General features: G+C 35.6%; 1 protein-coding gene across 1 annotated transcript; it reads right to left on the bottom strand.

Moving 5' to 3' along the window:
- Positions 1-1435: 1435 nt before the first annotated feature.
- LOC121783226 (potassium channel SKOR-like) lies at positions 1436-8247 on the bottom strand. The gene is made up of 13 exons (XM_042181236.1): positions 7925-8247; positions 5849-6073; positions 5713-5776; positions 5287-5626; positions 4719-5014; positions 4005-4085; positions 3578-3676; positions 3111-3332; positions 2803-2991; positions 2439-2514; positions 2061-2355; positions 1874-1992; positions 1436-1795 (listed from the first exon to the last, which is right to left on the bottom strand). The coding sequence occupies exons 1-13, from the start codon at positions 8128-8130 to the stop codon at positions 1488-1490; spliced, it is 2520 nt and encodes an 839-aa protein (XP_042037170.1). The 5' UTR covers positions 8131-8247; the 3' UTR covers positions 1436-1487.
- Positions 8248-22757: the final 14510 nt, after the last annotated feature.

Genomic DNA, 22757 nt, shown 5'->3' with positions numbered 1-22757 from the left:
GAGTCGGGCCCGTAATGTTTCGATATGTCAACTGCGTCTGTCTGTTCCCGATGTGATCTGGTTTGAGAGAGAGGTTTGTTGAGTAGTTGGAAGGTGTATATGATTCTTGTCCAACCCAAATTAGTTTGAGGCCTTTTGAGAGTGACCAAAAATAAATCCGTGCGGGCTTGACCCAAAGCGGGCAATATCAAACGTTTGTTGCAATCGACAATCCGAACACAAACCCTACTCAGACTAGTGTTCACCCAATAAATCGGACCCCATCTTTCGAGTTGGCCAATCTAGTGACTTGGAATGTTGCCACATTTCCTGTCATGTAGGTTCAGATATGGTAGGATGATGTTGCTATGATGATGATGATGAATGTGATGTATGATGGGTTGCGCAACCATGTTTTACGATGAAATGTTTTAGTGACTCGGGCTTTGTTAAAGTTAAACCTCGAGGTCACTCAATGGCGGCATGATAAATATTTTTATATATTTTATGTAAAATACGTATTTGATATTTCAGTATTCGTTAACTGAGTATATCAAGTACTCAGCCTGCATATGGTTTTAAAAATGTGCAAGTTGAGCGTTGATGAGCGTGTGGGTGTTGAGAAGAGTCGGTGAAGATTTATTATCGGTTTTAATATTTTCAATGTTTCATGTCTTCCCTCATGACATTATTCCTTCTCTTGAACACTTTAGCTAAGAAGCTATTATTTTCGAGCTTTATGCATTGTTAAGATGATACTTTGTTTATTTCAAGTTATTTCAATTATTCCAAGTTATTATCAAGTGTGCGATGTTTTCTTTTTTTCTTCGCCGCTTCTTTAATCATCCCCTAATCGTGATAAACTGAACTTTCTATCTTAAAAAATTGCAGTCGTGACACATAAAACTAATAGGAGTACCCAGTAAATTTCATTACGATTTTAATATATATACTGAAGAATTTTTTTTTTTTTTTTTTTTTCCTATATATACTGAAGAATCTTAAATCAACGATTTTTCATATAAAAATATCGTAAAAAAATTTATACCCATTTTTGGGTATAAGCTTCTACCTTAAAAATACTCAATACTCAAAATTTCTTCTGATACATAAGTTATAACCTTTTATACTTTCATTTAGCTTAGAATGACGTTACTATGATTAAATTATATGGAGTAGCCAATACCACATAACCACATTTTTAGTCATAGACACTCTGTCATGTACTTTAGTTAGCTTTTTTAAAAAAAAACTTTAATTAGCTTTATAACATGTGGAATTCTCATTTGACGTAATATTAAGCTTCAAACCTTATAAGGCATATTACTAACACATTTAACTCGATCATGAGTTTATGACAGCCTAAAAGTGAAAGAACATACATATTAAACTTAATTTAGCCGAGTGGTCAATTAAAAGAAGTCACATGGTCTCGTAAAAACATCGAGCAAAGGGATGTACAAAGTGCATTCATTGACTCTCAAAGGTTATAATATCTTTAGGGTTATTTATACGTAAATACACGGATTTTCAATATTTTTTGGTGTTCCCCGATCTTCAAGGGGTTTGGTGGGGTGGATGAGATACAGTTTCTGTCCGTCCGTTATCATATCGGCCTCAAGAACTTGGCCTCCGTCTTCTGATAATACAATGTATTTTGCTTCTGCATCAAGCATCCCCAGCTGGTGAGACACAGCTTCTATTAGCTCTTCCATGGTGTGAGGAACCCACATCACAACCCCATGTTTTTTTCCTTCTTTGGGATCCCATGGATGAAATGCAAAGACAGTGCACTTCTTCTTTGCATTTGTTAGCTCTGATACAGTAATAACCATATTAATCAACCAATTTTCCACATCCTCACCAACATTCTTAACCTATAGCTAATGACTACCTGTGACCTCGTTGGAACGGGGACTATCCAATAATTGGGTCGTCTTCGCCTCTTCTAGGAGTCTGATCATGTTTTTGTTTCCACAAATTCTCCCTTCGTCTATCGGGCTGTTTCCCCACCTGGAAGACAATTGTGATGTTTCAGCAGTTGGCCAATTTTACAAACAAAGGAAACAAGAGTGTGTTACCTGTCTTTTGTCAAGACACTCGCTCCTGCTTCCACAAGCAACTTCCCCATTAGATACAATCCTTGAGAGGCAGCTACGTGAAGAGGGGTTCGATGATCGTAGTCTTTTGAGTTGGGATCCATGCCATTGGACAACAACCTTCTCATAAAATCTGAATCTCCTTTTGCAACCACTGAGCACAAGTAGCTACCAGGATTGTCGATTTTCAGTATGGCCCCTTCTTTAGAAAGTAATGAAGCAACCTTGTCATGTCCATTCTTAATGGCTTCGAGCAAGGGAGTGTTACCGAAGTTATCTTTTTAGAAAAACAAAAGAGTAAAGTATTATGACAGAATTGTGAATTGAATATAAACCTGGTGTAGTTATTCTGAAGCTTACCTTCAGCATTGATATCTACATGTTCTTGTATCAGGAACATAGTGATATCTTCATATCCTTTTGATGCAGCAAGATGCTGAGTATAAAGTAAATCATTTCATCACTATTACTTGACCTCAAAAAATATGCATCCAACTATATTTTTCCTATATAATTATATTTTGATGCCTCGTAAAAACAAGACGATTGGAAAAGACAGGAACAAAATCTTATATATTGGTTTCACTAGGTGATTGCATAACCATTTTGAAAGCACGTAGAAAAATAATTGGAAGAGAAGAATAAGCAAGCAGTGCACATGAATTGCCAAGTTATTTAATTCATAATTTTACCAAACATTAACATGTAATTGTTTCAACTATACCAGGGCTGTCCTTCCATCATAATCTTCTTTGTTGGGATCTGCTCCAGAACGGATTACACTTTTAAGTTGATACAAGTCACCGTAAAAAGCTGCACTATTCACTCTCAAAGCAAGATCAGCCTCTTGTTTACCAACATGGAACGTAATATCCGACTCCAATTGCTTCAGTCGAATATTAGATTCTTTTCCCTATCATAAGTTTAATAATTTTAGAACAACGACAAAAGATAGATTATTAAAGGGACTTCATTTTGCTAAGAAAGGAAGCACAATGGGACTAGACAGGCATAACTCTACAGTTGAATTACCTCCAACAAGTTAGTCAAGACTTTCCGCCCATCATGAAAACATATCTCGAGAATACTGGAGAATGCTTGTTTATCAATACGGAGGAGTCTGCATAGCTCACATACACGTACAGTACAGGGCTGGGGTATGTTGCAAAGGATGGAAATCTCTCCAAACGAGCTGTTAGACTCTAAAAGAGACACACTCTCTTCTAATCCATCGGCCCCTATTACAACCTCCTCCTGCAACATATGGCACCTTTCGTTCAATCTCATATCCAAAAAGGGAAATAAAGATATCTTACAAAAATCAGCCTAAAAATCATAACCAATTATGCTGTATGAATTTCTTGATACAAGCCCGATATTTGCTAAAATACATCCGTATAATGTAAACTAGAAAGATTTTGCATCTAAGCTCATAGGAGAAAGTTTCAGAGGAACTTATGCAACATAATATAAAAGTATAATGACTTAGAACGTCATACCAAGACACCGTGACAGACAAAATAGAGTTGATCCACAACACTCCCCTGTTCCATTATGACTTCTCCTGGAAGAAAAAATTCCTCATGGACTCGAGTTACCTGCAGAGAGAGATATGTTCAGAAACAATTAGTAGCCTAAACCAAAGAGTGAATGACGAATATTTATCATTTAAGGCGATCACAAGGACACATGCTAAATGGAGTATACTACAAACTCTATTGTTTTCTATCCACACTACATTAATTACAATCCGCAGTAATGTTATCAGAACATCTTCGTATATCAAAACACTAGAGAACATCTTTGTTTATCAAAAAACTAAACTGGTTGTCATATAAGTAGACCACCCGCAGTAGGAGAATAGTATATCTGATAGTGCATTCGATTACTGAATGAAATTACTTGATGATCACATGATTGACTTACAATTTGATTGTTGAATTCTTGGGAGCAACCTTTGAAAATGGGAATATTTTCTACATAGGACTGATACAAAGTCTGAGATATCTGCAAGAAATAAATTATTCATTGAACTAACACATTAGTTATAACTGGAAAAAAAATGGACTCAAATATATCATGGTTGTAACACATAACACTTTAAACAATAAGAAACATAAACCAAAAAAAAAGGAAACTAGTTTATTTTATCAAAAACTAATAGGCATAAATAAATGCACATACCTAAAACATAACTTTCCACTGTATAATCAATATGTGTCAAGAATTTAAAGAGGATCAAAACAGCTACATACACTAGCATCATCCAAGGATTATATTTCAACAAAGTGCTTGGGTTCAACAATAATGCATAAACCTTCAAAGGATGAGAAATTGAGCACATTTGTTGACCTAAGGGGTGGACAATACTGCCATTCAATTGAGTATTTTTACAAAACAGTGCAGGCTCATAGGCAAAACAGATAGTTCAAATCATCAATCTTTTATAATATACAAATCGAAACTCTACAAGTCTACATTGCAAAACTTCAGCAATATGACCAAAATTCATAGTCACGCACACACACACAATAACAGGTCTAACCATAGGCTATAATAGCATGCATTGCAATTTTCCAACTCACTGAAGGTGATGTGATCTGGCTATATATACTTTGTGCAGAGTTTGTAGATTCTTACCTTGGCACGAATAGACATTGGGATATCTTGTAGAACAGAAGCATCAGTGAAGCTGCTTTCATATTGCAAACGCAAGTGCCCTTTTATTTGATTACGTAATTCCTTTCCAAGTCTGTTTCTATTCATATATTTGGTAAGATCAGTCATTTTGTCTCTATATCTTACTGTCTTTGATCCTTTCACAATCAATGCTGTCATATTACCAATCAAATATGCACCAAGAATCATATCAAAGGAAACATAGATCATAACAAATATCATCTCTCTCAAATTCACGGCGTGTATATCTCCATAACCTGTACAAGAGAGAGACAAATATGATCAATTGAACGAGTCTATAGATTGAAAACCTATTATATGAGAAAGTGACAATATAGTAATGTCAACATGGAGAAAGCAAAAGCTGAAGCGTTATTGAAGTTCTTACATGCTAGTAATTTGTTCATATTCCCCTAACATTTTCGCCATTATGGCTGAATAAAACGAAGTCACATGCAAAATTGAATTCGCAACCAAATATTGTGATAGAGCATTTCGTATGCTTATGTGCAAAGTAAAAAGGACTCACCTACAGTTGCCATAGTGACAATGGCAAAATACATTGAAGTAGTGTAACGCGTCCATATATCTATCTCTCTGAAGTGTGAGTAACTATAGTCACCCAGTTTCAAGCTCCCAATCCATGTGTAACCTTCTTTTTCTTTAGGTATCATAGTAGCTAGGTAGTAGAAGATGCAAGCTGCTGTATGTGTGCAATAGAGTTCAACGGCGATTAGTTTCACTATTCTAGTGAAGAGATAATTGATTCTGATGTCTTTTTCCATCCTCTGAAAGAAATCTGTAAGCCTGCGAGCCCGTATCAACCTGATCCACAGAAGATACCTCACCTCTTCTTTTCTTCCACAAGCCTATCGGACGTACATATTATATGCATGTTATCCAACTAAGAAGGTAACGACATGTAAAAATGTTTAAAGAAAAGATAGAGTCAAACCTTATAGATAATATCCCAAGGCATGCAAGCTAGAAGGTCTGGAAAAAAATAAGACTTGATATATCTGCATGTAGGAAACCAAACAAATGAAATTAACACACAATGCATGAAAGCATATTTAAATGAAAATAAGTACCTTATAGCGATTGGATTACGCTTGTAAATCATTTTGTAGGAATGGCTATCTCTGTAAGCCACAAAGAATTGCAAGATAATGTCGAAGAGGAATGCCACTTGGCCAACAATGTCCAAAATGAAGAGATTCTCCGGTAGTCCCCTGAAGAACCCGAACTCCATTGGTGTGAAGAATGACGAGTATATTGCCCATATTAGTATAAATTTCTCCCATGCCTTGTACCACCTGCATGATTTCTTTATGAATCAATATTTCGGTGGTGAAGAAATGTTTGATCAGTTGGTGTAACTCTGCTTAACTGTTTTTTTGATTGTTTGATGGAGGCCCAACGACAAGGGTTACAAGATAAAGTTGTAGACATTTATGATCTCTATAAACGATGAAATGGGAGTGATAGCCAATATGCCATATCTACCATCTTCTTCTAAGTTTATTTTTTATCAAAAACACATTTTTGACGACGACGTCGTTGTTGGATTTGATCCCAACATAGCAAATGAAAAGTGAAGAAATGCAATTTTTCGGATGTATTTTTCCTGTTTGAATAATGGTAAAGCTGATCAATGCAATGCAGTTGTAGTTCCATGTTCAAAAAAAAGTTTCAATGTGCTTTACTTTTTTGATTTGGAGTTTTCAGTTTACTATGTTAAGAAGGATAAATATGATACCCAGATTAACATACTATGTTAAGTGGGATATATATGGTGAGGTTATTACATACTATATACAATCTCATTTTTCATTAAATCGCTGCAAGCCGCTACCACACGCTATATGCACATGTATGATGAAATGTGGAATCCACAAAAAGTCCATTCACTAATCCTATATCCACCTTTTGCAGTTTTTAAAATAAATCTCCACCTTTGAATTTTTTTTGTTAAAAAAACAAAGACATTGAATTATTCTATTTTCCAATTCTCTTCATCGGATAAAGTACTCCGGAGACTTCTAGTTTGATGATTGGATTAAAAATAGAATAATGAAAATCTAACCTATTGTTCACATTCATTAGAGGTCAAATTGTGTACTTTAAAAGATCTGTAAATGGTCCATATCTACAGATACGTGAACAAAAGATTCCAGTTACTTGACAAGCTAGAAGTTTATTTGCTTACGTACAATATTACTCCCTCCGTCTCAGATAATTCGTCTCACTTTGATTGGGCACGGGTTTTAAAAAATGTAATGAAAAGTGAGTTGAAAAAGTTAATGGAACGTGGATCATACTTTTATATTAGTTTTATGATAAAATGTAAGTATGAATGAGTTAATGGAATATGAAGTCCACTACCAAAAATGGTAAAAAGTGAAATGGAACAAATTATGTGGGACGGACCGAAATGAAAAAATGGGACAAATTATCTTGGACGGAGGGAGTAATAAATATGGAGAAAAAAAGAGGGCTTTGGTCATACTAGTATTATTTAATTATAACCAAACGTACACATATTATCTCGTTTTAAATATGAGTAAATTTATAAGATGATTCGACCCAATACGTCTACAATAAACTACACCTACTATAATTTTAATATTGAGAAACGTCTTCTTTGTTCTGCACGATGTGCGTATCTTTACCAGTAGTACTTCATTAATTTTATCATAGTTGACCAGTAAGTTTTAAAAAAATTGTTTAATTTTTGAAAAATGTGAAAAAATTAGTAAAATTTAGATCATATATATAATTATAAGTGAAAATAAGGTTAATGAATATAAAGTTCACTTTTCAAAATAATAAAAGTAAAATTAGACAATTAATAGAAATGGGATAAAAATATCAAAATGAAACTTTTAATGAAGACCATAAAATATTAAAAAAATAATTTAATATTAGTATACTTGTCCTGAAAAAGATGTGCTTATCTTTCATTCATATCTTCCCACACGTCAGTGCACTTATCAATAATCATATAGCTGTATTCATCGGGTAAAAATGTGAAAGTCAAATAAATAATAGACAAACAAATGGATTTCCGACACAGCCCCACCCCATTGTCTAGGATACAGCTAAGGATTGTATAGTATATCGTATCGAAACTGTTATATCAAGATGGTAAATATTAACTGAATTACCTGTTATCCGGGTGGATGAACCAGCCTTGAGATAGGTCTTTCAAGCCAGTGATGAGGCTGAACCTCCGCCGAGTGAACTCGTTGCCGCGGCGTGTCGACTGGATTCGCTCTCTCAATTGCTCCACCATGTATTCCTCCCTCCCATGGCTCGAACCCTCTTCCTCACTGTGCCCAATCCTCAATGATTTCTTCTTAAACGACTCCATTTTCAATTTACGGAAAAGGGAAGAGCAATGTTTACACTTAATCAAAATCTACTGTTGCATTTTGTCGGTGAGAAATGGAGGAATGGATGGATGTATCATGTATTTATACGAATTCATATAATCCCTTCTCTGCTCACAAAGTGTAGTGTCATCATTTATTTATACTGAAAATCTGAATGTGTTGAAATATAGAGTGAGGCTATCAGGTTTTACCAATAACTTTGAATATTTAAAAAATATAGTTCTTCTTCTGTCCCAAGGAAAATGACTCTCTCCTTGGCAGTACGGGATTTTATGCAACTTTATTTTATGTGTTAAGTGTATAGAGTAAAGTAAGAAATAGATAATATAGTGGAGGTAAAAGTGTTTTTATTTAGGTAATAGTCATCTTGGTTGAGACAAACCAAAAAAAGAAAATAGGTTATCTTCCATGGACAGACGGAGTTAGAGTATAATCGATTTCTCACAATCAAACATTTTGAAACAGTTTAATCGCATATTATGATAATCATGATATGTAGATAATATGACAAAATAGTTTGAAAAAGTTTAACCTCATATTATGATAATCATGATATGTAGATAATTATGATAATCATTGTTGAATATTTGGTGGACTCTCATTTGGGCTGGTTTTAGTTACTGGCCCATGCATTGCTGATTTGGGCCTGGCCCAAGACTCATGACTTCCACTCCAGATTCAGCCACGTGTTCTCCCACTCGGATCATGGCTCTCAGCCGTCGGATTGTAGGGTGTGCTTGTTATGTGTGTGAGTCTCCTGATTCTCTATCTTATTCAATACTCTCACTCTCTCTCTTCGGACATCTCTCTCTCTCTCTCTCAGAGTTCTTTGACCCTTCTTCTTCTTCCCTTCTTCTCCGACGATTCTCTGGTGATTCTGTGTGATCTTGCACGGTTGAAAGTGCTTCAGATATTGCTACAGTAATAGAGGAAGCAACTATTTCGGTTGCTGGAGTTGGGTGGGAACTAGGGTTTCTGTTTGGAGTGTTTCTGTGCGAGGTTGTTCTCGAACGGTGTAGATCTGAAGTGTAGGAGTCGGTTAGGCCTGGAATCTGGAGTGTGAGGTCAATCACCGGCAGATTCAGCTGTGCTCCTTTGGATCTGTGTTCTGGAGAATAGGCTTGTATCATCGGCGGGTGGCTGAGCCGTTGATTGTTGTTTTCTTTGTGATTTCGTTCGGTATTCTGCCTTTATTGTACCAGATCCGTTTGGATCTATTACCTTGTGATACTAACAAGGTTTTGTTGAGTGTGCAGGGTTATTGATGCTTGTCTTGAATTGATTAAGCACAAGGACTTAGTCTGTAATAGCTATTGTGTATCTTGACTGTAATAGCTAGATCTTTTGTACATATCAGTCGCTTGGTTGATGGTTTGACTGAGCCATCTTGTAACAAGACCAAAGAGGTCTCAGTAAATAGTGAATCCGGAATTCGTCTGATCTCTACAGTGGTATCAGAGCCACGGGGGGACGATTCCGGCACGCCGAGTCGCATTAAGGAGGTGGGCAAGTGGAACCCTCCCTCGAGTAGGGGGTTTGCTCTGGTAAATTGGCTGTGACTCTCTCTGTTTTCTTGTTTTTCCTGTTTAAAGCCACCCTAGGTTTGGGCTTTTGCTGCTGGTAGTAAACCTTGGCAAGGTTTTAGGCTTATCTGTGTTGTTTTCTCTGTGTTTACCTGCTTCCGTGTTTGATTGTTGTTTTATCTGTCTCTCTGACCCCTTATTACCTGGCCACCAAGCACATATACTGCCTAAGTGACCCCCTGCGCCCTCCAAGAGTGAGTGCTTGCGATCTGGGATAGCCTTAGCCAGTGCTGCTCGTGACAGTCAGGGATTTGGGCTTGACCTGTGTGTATGGTGTTTTTTCTTTTTGTTCTTGAGAAAATTTTCTGTTCAGATAGCTGTTACTGCCCTCTGGGTACTTGACTTCGTGTTCTTTTGTGCTCCTTCTGTGAAAATCTGTGTTAGGCCCTAGCCTGCATGTCTCTTTTCCCTATTGTGTGCAGAGTTGTGTGTTCTTACCTTGCTCACTGTGTTTTGGCTGAATTGATGTCCAAAATGTCTCAGCCCATTGGTTTGGTTCCTTTTAATGGAAAAAATGACTTTATGATTTGGAAACAAAAATTGAAGTGTATTTTGATTCAGCAAAAGGTTTTCAAGTCTGTTGATGGTACTTTGTCTGATGATGTTTCTCCTGAAAAGCAAGATGAAATGAATGAGTTGGCTAGAGCCACTATTATTCTCAATTTATCTGACTCTGTGATTAGGAAAGTTGATCATGTTGAATCTGCCTCTGAAATGTGGAAACTCCTTGATACTCTGTTTACAGAAACTTCTATGTCCTCAAGAATGTATTTGCTTGAAAAGCTGTTTAAATTCAAACTTGATTTGTCTAAGGATATAGATGATAATGTGGATAGATTTCAGAAACTTGTGCAAGACATTAAGAGATCAGGTGATAAAACAATTGATGAATATACAAGTATTGCCCTAATGAATGTCATACCTGATTCCTATAGTGATGTAAAGGCTGCCATTAAATATGGCAGAGACTCTGCTCCTCTTGATTTAATAATTAGCTCCCTTAAATCTAAGGAACTTGATCTGAGGGAAAGGGGTTCTGACAAATCTACTGCCAATAAAGTGTTTAATGTTAGGGGTAGGTCTAATTCAAGAGGGAGATATGAATCAAATGGTGGTTCTAATAACAGATCCAACTCAAGGAAGAAATTTAGGTCCAGATCCAGTAGTAGGGACCCTAAATCCTTCAGAAAATGTTACAATTGTGGAGAAACTGGACATTATAAAAAGGAATGTACCAAGCCTAAGAAGAATAAGCCTCCTCACCATAATAATAACAGCTCTCAGATTGAAAACATTGCCAGTATGGTTAAGTATGAAACAACTGACAATGAATCTGTGTTTATGGTGCATGATTTGTTGAATATCAATGTTTCCCCTATGTGTCCTTATACTTTAAATGAATGGTTATGTGATTCTGGTTGCACTTTCCATGTAAGTCCCTTCAAGCAGGTGTTTTCTGACATGAAGCCTGTTTCTAGCACTTATGTGTCAATGGCTGATGACAAGAAATGTGAAATTCTTGGTATTGGCACAGTGTGTTTAAAATTTAGTAATGGCTATGTGCTTAATTTGAAGGGTGTTAGATATGTTCCAGATCTGTGTTATAATTTGATGTCATGTAATGCTCTTGAAGGTTCTGGTCTGAGTGGGAAGTGGGGGGATGGCTGTATGAAAATCTGTAAAGGTTCTATGTGCTTATTTAAAGCTCAAAAAAGGTGTGGTTTGTATGTCTGCAATGCTGTGCCTCTTACTTGTGAAAAAGCATCTGCTAATGTTGTAAAGTCTGACAAAATTTTGCTATGGCATAATAGGCTAGGCCACATGAGTGGGAAGGGTATGAATATTCTGAAAAAACATGACATTCTATCTGATTCTGATGTCTGTGGTGAATTACCTTTCTGTGATACTTGTGTGCTTGGTAAACAACATAGAGTATCTTTTCCTACACCTGTCCCAGCTAATGTGAGTAAGAATGTGCTTGAATATTTGCATATGGATGTTTGGGGACCTGCTCCTGTGTCATCTCACTCTGGTTCTGTCTACTTTCTCTCTGTGATTGATGATTTTTCAAGGAAAGTGTGGTGTTTTCTGATGAAACATAAATCTGATGTGTTTGGAAAATTTACTACTTGGAAAACCTTGATTGAAAACCAAACTGGAAAGAAAATCAAAGGAATCAGAACTGATAATGGTCTTGAATTTTGTAATAACCAATTTGATGACTTATGTGCTGGGCATGGTATTAAAAGGCATAAAACTGTTCCTTATACTCCTCAACAAAATGGAGTAGCTGAAAGAATGAATAGGACTTTACTTGAAAAGGTTAGATGCATGCTTTCTAAATCTGGTTTGTCAAAAAAAATTTGGGGTGAAGCTTTGTTGACTGCTACTTATCTGGTAAATAGGTCTCCCTCTGTGCCTTTATTGGGGCAGTGCCCTGAATATGTGTTTTATGGAAAACCTTTGAACCTTTCTCACCTAAGAGTGTTTGGCTGCTCTGCTTTTGTGCATACCAAGTCTGACAAACTTGAACCTAGGTCTAGAAAAGGTGTTCTCTTGGGTTATCCTGAGGGTGTTAAAGGGTATAGGATCTGGCTGAGAGATGAGCCTGGATTTAAGGTCATTATCAGCAGGGATGTTGTGTTCAATGAGCATGACTTTCCTTGTCTGAGGTTGACTGATCCTTCAGCTCTAGAGAGTGTGGACAGTGACCCTCCAAGTGAGGAGGAGTCCACAATTTTACCCACTGATGTGGAGCATCCAGTGGATGCTTCAAGTGAGGTGGAGCAACCTTTTTGGAACTCAGTGCCAGCCTATAGTCCTAGTGACACACCTAATGAGGGAAATCTACCTGAGGATAATGTTAACAATGTGGCTTTACCTGATGACAATGTGCATGCTAGTCCTATTAGGAGTAATGCTCCTGTGCCTGCTCAGAATGTGTTAAACAGTCCTCCTGGAGTTCAAAATGTCATTGATGCACCAAATTTGAATGACTATGTGCTTGCTAGGGATAGATCCAGAAGGGTGAATGTGAATAAACCTGCTAGATATGTAGGGCTAATTGCTCTCATAAACTTGGCTTTCAATGTGCATGAATCTGATGGGGATGAGCCTCAAACCTTTAAGCAGGCTACAAAATCTAAATTCTGGGCTAAGTGGCATGATGCTATGATTGAAGAGATGAATTCTCTGAAAGTTAATATGACCTGGATCCTTGTACCCCTGCCTCTTGGTGCCTCTGTTGTTGACTGTAGATGGTTGTATAAGCTAAAGAATGAGGTGGAGGGGCTGAGGTATAAGGCCAGATTGGTGGCTAAAGGATTTACTCAACAAGAGGGGGTAGATTATACTGAAATATTTGCTCCTGTTGTTAAGTTTACTACTGTGAGGTTAATGCTTGCATTGTGTGCTCATTTTGATTGGGAATTAAAGCAAATGGATGTTAAAACTGCCTTCTTGCATGGTGATCTTGATAAACCCATATACATGAGACAGCCTGAAGGTTTTGTAGATCCAAAGTTTCCTAATCATGTGTGTTTGCTGAAAAAGGCTCTATATGGTCTAAAGCAGTCTCCTAGGCAGTGGAACATTAAGTTTAATACTTGTATGCACAATTTGGGCTTTGTGAGAAGCACTTTTGATGCTTGCTTGTATGTGAAGAACCTTGGTACTGTTCCTGTGTTTCTATTGTTGTATGTTGATGATATGCTGATCATGGGTCCTTGTTTGAACACCATAAGTGCTGTGCAAGCTGCTTTGAGCAAGAATTTTGACATGAAAGACTTAGGGGATGCTCAGAAAATTCTGGGAATTAATATTTTCAGGGATAGAAAGAATTATACTCTTGTTTTGCATCAAGAACCCTATGTGTACAAAATTCTGAAAAAATTTAACATGTATGATGCTAAGCCTGCTTCAGTGCCCTTAGCTGCTCATTTTGTGTTGAGTAAAGACCTTTGCCCTCAAACTGATCTTGAAATCAATTCCATGAAGAAAGTTCCCTATGCTAATGCTATTGGATCTGTTATGTACTTAATGGTCAGTACTAGACCTGATATTGCTTATGCTGTTTCATGCTTGAGTAGATATATGTCTAATCCTGGTCCTGTGCATTGGGAAGCTTTGAAGTGGTTGTTGAGATACTTGAAGCATACTGCAAAGTATGGTTTATGCTATTCTAAGTGTGAAGAAGGTGTTAAACTTGCTGGATATGTTGATTCTAACTATGCTAATGACAGGGATAAGAGGAAGTCCACCACTTCCTATGTTTTTACTGTGTGTAGGTCCTGCATTAGTTGGAAGTCACAACTGCAACATATTGTTGCCTTGTCTACTACTGAGTCTGAGTACATTGCTATCACTGAAGCTATGAAAGAAGCTGTGTGGCTAAAGGGAGTACTTTCTGAACTTAACTTTGTGAAAACTCCTCCTGTGGTATTCTCTGACTCTCAATCTGCTATTCAACTGTGCAAGAATCCTGTTTTCCATGATAGAACTAAGCATATTGATGTAAGATTTCATTACATTAGGGATATTGTAGAAAAAGGTGAAGTTTTTCTTTCTAAAGTTCACACAGATAAGAACCCAGCTGATATGGGTACTAAATGCTTACCTCTTGAAAAACTAATTTTCTGCATTAAGTTTTTGCATTTTGATTTTGGATAAGTGCATGTCCCGGGGAAAAAAGACCTCAGTTACCTAATCCACTGTGGTAAGGGTGATGGGTGACTTGAGGCAACAAGTCCTCTTAGACTAATGGGTTTTCAACCCTCTGGTGTCTAGAGGCAACTTGGTGGTTCCCAAAAATGCCAGTGAACTTTGTTCTTTGGGGCTGAGGGGGCTACCATGTAGGCTGTGATGAATTTACACCTTAGTCGTGTGGTGCAAGCTGGTTTCCCATAATGAAGTCCAAGGTGGAGCATGTTGAATATTTGGTGGACTCTCATTTGGGCTGGTTTTAGTTACTGGCCCATGCATTGCTGATTTGGGCCTGGCCCAAGACTCATGACTTCCACTCCAGATTCAGCCACGTGTTCTCCCACTCGGATCATGGCTCTCAGCCGTCGGATTGTAGGGTGTGCTTGTTATGTGTGTGAGTCTCCTGATTCTCTATCTTATTCAATACTCTCACTCTCTCTCTTCGGACATCTCTCTCTCTCTCTCAGAGTTCTTTGACCCTTCTTCTTCTTCCCTTCTTCTCCGACGATTCTCTGGTGATTCTGTGTGATCTTGCACGGTTGAAAGTGCTTCAGATCTTGCTACAGTAATAGAGGAAGCAACTATTTCGGTTGCTGGAGTTGGGTGGGAACTAGGGTTTCTGTTTGGAGTGTTTCTGTGCGAGGTTGTTCTCGAACGGTGTAGATCTGAAGTGTAGGAGTCGGTTAGGCCTGGAATCTGGAGTGTGAGGTCAATCACCGGCAGATTCAGCTGTGCTCCTTTGGATCTGTGTTCTGGAGAATAGGCTTGTATCATCGGCGGGTGGCTGAGCCGTTGATTGTTGTTTTCTTTGTGATTTCGTTCGGTATTCTGCCTTTATTGTACCAGATCCGTTTGGATCTATTACCTTGTGATACTAACAAGGTTTTGTTGAGTGTGCAGGGTTATTGATGCTTGTCTTGAATTGATTAAGCACAAGGACTTAGTCTGTAATAGCTATTGTGTATCTTGACTGTAATAGCTAGATCTTTTGTACATATCAGTCGCTTGGTTGATGGTTTGACTGAGCCATCTTGTAACAAGACCAAAGAGGTCTCGGTAAATAGTGAATCCGGAATTCGTCTGATCCCTACAATCATGATTTCGCTTTAATGATTCATTGATAAAAAAAATGTATAATTTGAATTCATGTACTTTTGTTATCATTTTTGTTTAATTATAACATTATATGTTATCTCAGACCAAAATGATATTGGTTTGGAGTTTGGACATTGTGGTGTGTCACTTTGGATTCAATTTGAGTGAGACATTTCAAAACACGTGTCTCATTTTAAGTGGAAAAAATGAATTAAGTAGTATTTATAATATGTCAATTTATTTGTTTTTCTAATATATGACTTATTTATAATATGTGTTATTGATAGTAATAATTTGTTTTGATTAAATTTATAAATATGCTATAGTAATTATTTATTTTATTAATGAATTTATTAAATTTGTACAAGCCTAAATCATTGTTGCACACATATTTATTTATATAAGCTTTATGCCATTTAGATATTGCTGATATTTTTTAAAAATTAGACTATAAAAATAAATAATTATCATTAGTATAAGACATTTTCTCCGATCAATAATTATTCCCTCCATCCTACTCAAGATGTTCATCTTTCCTTTTTTATTTGTTCATTTCAAGATATCTAGTTTCCATATTTAGAAACAAACTCTTCTCTCATCTCTCCTCATTAAAATATTCAATTACTTTTTTCTCTCTACCTTATCATACTCAACTAGTTCACCTAAAATCTCGTGTTGTCAGTTAAGAATGTGGAAATCTTGAATGCTACGAAGGGAGTACTTTATATTCCCTCCGTCCAGGCCTAAGTGAGACGTTTCTATTTTGGCACAGAAATTTAGGAAGTGGTGTTTAGTGAATTAAATTATTAATAGTAAAGTAAAAGAGAGAGTAAAGTAAGAAAGAGAAAGAAAGTAAGTAAGAGAAAGGATAAAGGAAGAAAGAAAAAGAGAGAATAAAGTTAGAGAGATGAAAAGGTAAGAAAGAGAAAGAGAGAATAAAGTAAGAGAGAGGAAAAAGTATGAGAGATGAGTGAGTTGATTGTTGCCAAAAAAGGAAACGTCTAACTTAGATTGAGACGTACTAAAAAGGAAAACGTCTCACTTAGGTTAGGACGGATGGAGTATTAAAAGTTGTACTGCATTTTATTAAGCTTGTTTTTTGGGGACACGGGAAGAATACTATAGTGATTCTACTTGTTACTAATTTAGAAAATTAGGTATAAGAAGGATTTTGGAGTGAAGTATTTCTGAGTTTTATTTTTACGAAAAAAAAGGAGCCGGTTTTTATATGATATTTTCAAGTCCTTTTTTATAGTATTTGGGAATCAGATCTCCGTGTGTAAAATAAACGATGATTTGAAATTTAGCGATAGTGCGATAGTATTTTGAGTGAAATGTATGGTCCTCGAATTCATATTAGTATTTAACACTTTGTCTACAATTTACAATCTCACTTTGTCTCATTGTGACTTAAAAAAAATACAATAAGGGAAAGTATGTGAAAATAGTGTAATGAGTATTTATATACTCCTATTAATTTTATAATACACTATGAGTGTAATGAGATAATAGAAGGTGTCACTTATCAAAATGGCAAAAAAATAATAAATATAGACATTATTTTGTAAACAGACCGAAATGACAAATATAAACATTATTTCGGGGACAAATGGAGTATAAAATACTACTACTAAATTATCTCGTATATACAAGATTATTTAGACCTTAACTAGCTTAGTTTTAAATTGGAATATACTACTGAATTAGTCCTTAATTCATGATATATCTAGAATACAAAACCTGCTTAGGTTTTAGAGGCAAGTGCATCGATCCACCAACTTGGTCAACTCATATCGGTTGCAAATGCATCCACCAACTTAATTGAGGTAGCTACAACTGTTTAAATTCCACTATATAAGGATTAGTGAGTAACTGACCTTTCTATAAATAAGGTAATCTTATGTAAAGTGAAACTGTCAAACTAAACTAAGTTATGGGATTGATTATGTCAAACTAAACTAAGTTATGGGATTGATTATGTTGCAGCTTCTATGTATTTACAAGCAAATAACTTACTCCGGTTAATGATTAACTAATAAAATAAAAGTACATATAGAGTTCTGTTATGTTGAGATTTTTTTTGCCTAATTTAGAATTAAGATGTTTTTCCAGCCACTCATTCACAATTTTCACGCAATGTCAACTACGTAGACATTATGTCAACAGCAAACGTTATTTATGTCAACAACAACATTTTACAAATAATTAATGTCAACAACAAATATTTTCATGTCAACGACCTATATTATTTATGTCAACAACAACGTTTTACATATAATATATATAGATATATGTAGTTGACATTATATCTATGTTGTTGACATGGATTATATATGTAATTAACATGGACTGTACACGTAGTTGACATTATATGTATATAGTTGACATGAATTGTATATGTAGTTGACATTATATATGTGTAGTTGACATGAATTGTATATGTAGTTGACACTATATGTGTAGTTGACAAAAAAATTAAAATAATAAAAGTATTTATTGAATAAAATGTACCATGAAATTGCCATTCTGCCCTTTCATAATTAATTAATCTAAAAATATTTTCCATGTGGCAGATTATGGACTACTCATTTAATAAAAATGAGTGGCTGATAATGCATCTCAATTCTCAATTAAGCTAAAAAATCTCAATTGATTACGACCTAGTAAGTCAATGAAAACCGTAAAAAAGGTTTTATGAATGCCTTTTTTTTCACTATTTCAAGAACCTGGAGGGGAATAGAGGCAGTATATTCATATAACTAGCCCAAACACGTCGAAAAGGACACAACTTCTCTCAACTCTCCACTACAGTAGATCAGAGAAATAATTAATTTGAATTAAATTAAAAGAAAAAGGAGGCAATTATTGGTGGAAAATTTAATCAGTAAGTTGTGAGCCACACAACTATGCTAATGGAAATCGACGAAGGTACAAACACACACACAACTGTGATCCACATTATATTCACACTGATTAATTGAAGATGATGATATCCCACTTCAAGAATTACGCAAAACTAATGTTTTAATTAATGAAGTCATGACCTAAAACACTTTTCATAAACAATTAATGGGATTGCATTAAAAATTCCTGTGTAATTTGGTTTTATGCATGGTTTTTAGTAGTAATAAATTGATTGTCCGTATTCATATGCATGCCTTAGCAAAAAAACCACCAGTTTCTTTCTCCTTTTTTTTGACAAACTTAAACAATAACAGTTAGTGGTTTATGCTTCTGCGGATTCCCATTAGAGAATCATGACTGTTTCATTACTCACAAAAGTTCCTATACATTTGCTTATCATATACAAGTTGCCTTGTCTCCTTCTCGTTCACTCTTTTAATTTATTTAACTTCTCCTAAATTCAACTATCTGTCTCTGTCTGAAGTTGTACATATCCTTTGAGGATAATTAATTATAATATCAACACAAACATGTATACATAGTTCATACACGCATAAAGACATAAAGTGCATGCAAGTGTTGGGTAAACTAAAAAGCTAAAAGTAAATAATAGCCGTAACAAGCTTTTTGTCTCGGAATTAATATTATTAAGCGTAGGAAATTTACTTTATTTTCCCCTAACTTAGAATAAAAAAATACTCCCTCCGTCTCATTTTAGGAGTTCCATTTGAGTTCGACATGGATTTAAAAAATACGTATAAAGGAAAGTTAGTGATATAAGATAGTGGAATGCGGATCCTACTTTTATATAGTACTCCCTTTGTCCGCAAATAGGAGTCTCATTTTTTTTCATTTTAGTCTGTCTTTGAATAGGAATCCCGGTTCACTTTTACCATAAATGATAATAGAGTTTCACATTCCACTAACTCATTCCACTCACATTTCATTTAAAACTAAGTACTATATACAAGTGGAACTCATATTCCACTAACTTTTTTCCACCCACTTTTCTTAACATTTCTTAAAATTCGTGCTGCCATAAAATGGAACTCCTAATGGCTAACGAAGGAATTATTAGTTTTATAATAAAATGTGAGTGAAAAAAACAAAATGTGAGGTCTATTACCACTTATAGAAAATTCCAACCGAGTGTGACATGCAAAAATGATAAACCGAGACTCCTAAAGTGGAACAAAGGAGTATAAAATATTAGGATGTAAAGTGGGACAAAGGGAGTATAAAATATTAGGATGTGTTTGGTACACGGAATTGGAGGTGTAGAATTGGAAGCCTTCAATTCCAAATCCAGTGTTTGGTATTATAAAAAATTCATGGATTTGGAATTGAATTCCAATTCCACAATTTGAATTTCATATCAAAAGTAGTGGAATTCCAAATATTCACACACACACACACACACACGTTTCACACACTACACGTATTTCACACACTACACACATTTCACACACTACACACACTACATACATTTCACACACTACACACACTTCACACACTACACAATTTCACACATTTCACACATTTCACACACTTCACACACTGCACAATTTCACACATTTCACACACTACACACACTACACATTTTTCACACACTACACACATTTCACACACTACATACAATACACACATTTCACACACTTCGCACACTACACAATTTCACACTACACACAATTCACATTTTTAACACATTTCACACACTTCACACACTACACAATTTCACACATTTCACATTTTTCACACACTACACACATTTCACACACTACATACAATACACACATTTCACACACTACACAATTTCACACACATTTCACATTTTTAACACATTTCACACACTTCACACACTTCCCACACTACACAACTTCAGACATTTCATATTTTTCATACACTACACACATTTCACACACTACATACAATACACACATTTCTCACACTTCACACACTACACACACTTCAAACACTACACATTTTTCACACACTACATACAATACACACATTTCACACACTTCACACACTACACAATTTCAAACATTTCACATTTTTCACACACTACACACATTTCACACACTACATACAATACACACACTTCACACACTACACACACTACACACACTTCAAACACTACACATTTTTCACACACTACATACAATACACACATTTCACACACTACACACATTTCACATTTTTAACGCATTCTACACACTTCACACACTACACAATTTCACACACTACATACAATACACACACATTTCACACACTTCAAACACCACACATTTTTCACACACTAAACAATTTCACACACTACACACATTTCATATACTTCACACACTACACGCATTTCACATACTACACGCATTTCACACACTACACGCATTTCACACATTTGTGTGTAGTGTGTGAAGTTTGTGAAATATGTGTAGTGTGTGTAGCGTGTGAAATGTGTGTAGTGTGTGTAGTATGTGTAGCGTGTGAAATGTGTGTAGTGTATGAAATGTGTGTAGTGTGTGAAATGTGTATAGTGTGTGAAATGTGTGTAGTGTGTGAAGTGTGTGTAGTGCGTGAAGTGTGTGTAGTGTGTGAAATATATGAAATATGATAAATGTGTGTGGTGTGTGCAATGTGTATATATTTATCAAACATGTCAATTCAATTTCATATCAATTCTCATTTTACCAAACATAGGATTTGGAATTGAATTTTCCAATCCAATTCCAATTCAATTCCAATTCCAATTCCAATTCCAATTCCATATACCAAATGGAGCCTTATAGTAATCCAGTGACAATGTCACAAATTTTGCAGCAATATTTTACAAATTTCCTCCACTTTGTATTAGTGTGATGTTTTTATATGGATATCTCGCTATAGTTTGTGTTATTTGGGAAGATTGATTGCATCGACGTATAAATCTCCAAATTCAAGACTACCAACTAAATTTGATAAATGATCAGTTTTTGAAGGAAAAAATTATACCAAATATAATCTATCGATCGTCTATTGTTTTTAATGTAAGAAAGCTGAGAATGACTAGGCAATCACCACTCTCAATTCAGTGCCATGATATGTACCACTTTGACAACTGCCTTATTATGCTTCAATATTAAGTTGAATAATTTTTGTATTACAGCATTTTCTTTTATGGGGCTTTAACTGCACTAGCAAAAACTTTTCATCACTATTATAATATTTTCAACTTTATCACTGGAAAAATGGAACCTCTGAGGCTCACATTAATAGATAAACTTTAATAAATAAAATTACTTGTCGACTAATAAACTTTGATAAAATTTCGGTAGAACTTCGAATTAAATTTAATTTTGGTAATGAGGCCAAATTTTCTATTGATAAGGCTCCCATATTTAAGTCAATAGGTGATTCTGAAATCGGCATCCAAACCCAAAGGTTGGTCAAAATTGAATGATTTAGAGTCCGTTAATAAAATGTGTTTAATTTGTAACAGCAACACATAAATAATAACCCCGCACCCAATTAGTTACACTGCTGAAACTTGTACAAGTACAAGAAACTACTAACATTTGATGAATTTTAAAAAACAGTTTTCTCGAAGTCGCGATGGTTAGTTGTAATTGTTAAAATACATGTGGTTACATGGCAATAGCACTTGACTTGAGAAAAACCGATTCTGCATCTGACCAAAATTGAAATGCTAACATAATCGATTCCCTCCCTCACAAGTCTCAGACTCGATTCTCTTCTCGGATGCAGTGGCAGATCCAGAACCGATAAATGAGGAGGGGGTGAACGAGAACGAGGATGAAGGAAAATAGTTTGAACATGAACGAGTACGGCACTAGAGATGTCTGTCCGTCCGGCTGTTGAAAAGTCTTACTTTCTCATCCAGCCCTGTTGCTGTATTCTCCTTTGCTTTCTTTTCGGTTAATACCAATTTGTTCATGCACTATACGCAAAAATCACTCAATATTATGCAGTACATTCAAAATTACTACATACTAGTATAATTTATACTCCATGTACATTACATACTAAGTGCATCTTGCTCAACATACCAGATTGCAGGTTTCTCTGTCAGCCTCTTCTAAAATTTGGGAGATTTGTTTACTGTGGGGACAGAATAGTCTCTTCTCAAATACTTTGAGAAAGCTTGCTGTTATCGAACCAGAACGAGAGAACAACATTGTTTTGGGTGTGCACTCTCTATTTTTTAATTATGCAAACTCAATTTAAAATAAAGGATCTCAAAGAATATGAGATGATTGACTGTTTTAATTTTTTTCAAGGTTATATTTTAATGAAGAGTGTAAACTTGACAAGCATATACATGTAAC

This window comes from Salvia splendens, chromosome 21 (genome assembly GCF_004379255.2).
Source record: "Salvia splendens isolate huo1 chromosome 21, SspV2, whole genome shotgun sequence".
NCBI classification, from domain to species: domain Eukaryota; kingdom Viridiplantae; phylum Streptophyta; class Magnoliopsida; order Lamiales; family Lamiaceae; genus Salvia; species Salvia splendens.
This window is presented reverse-complemented; position numbering and strand designations above follow the sequence as displayed.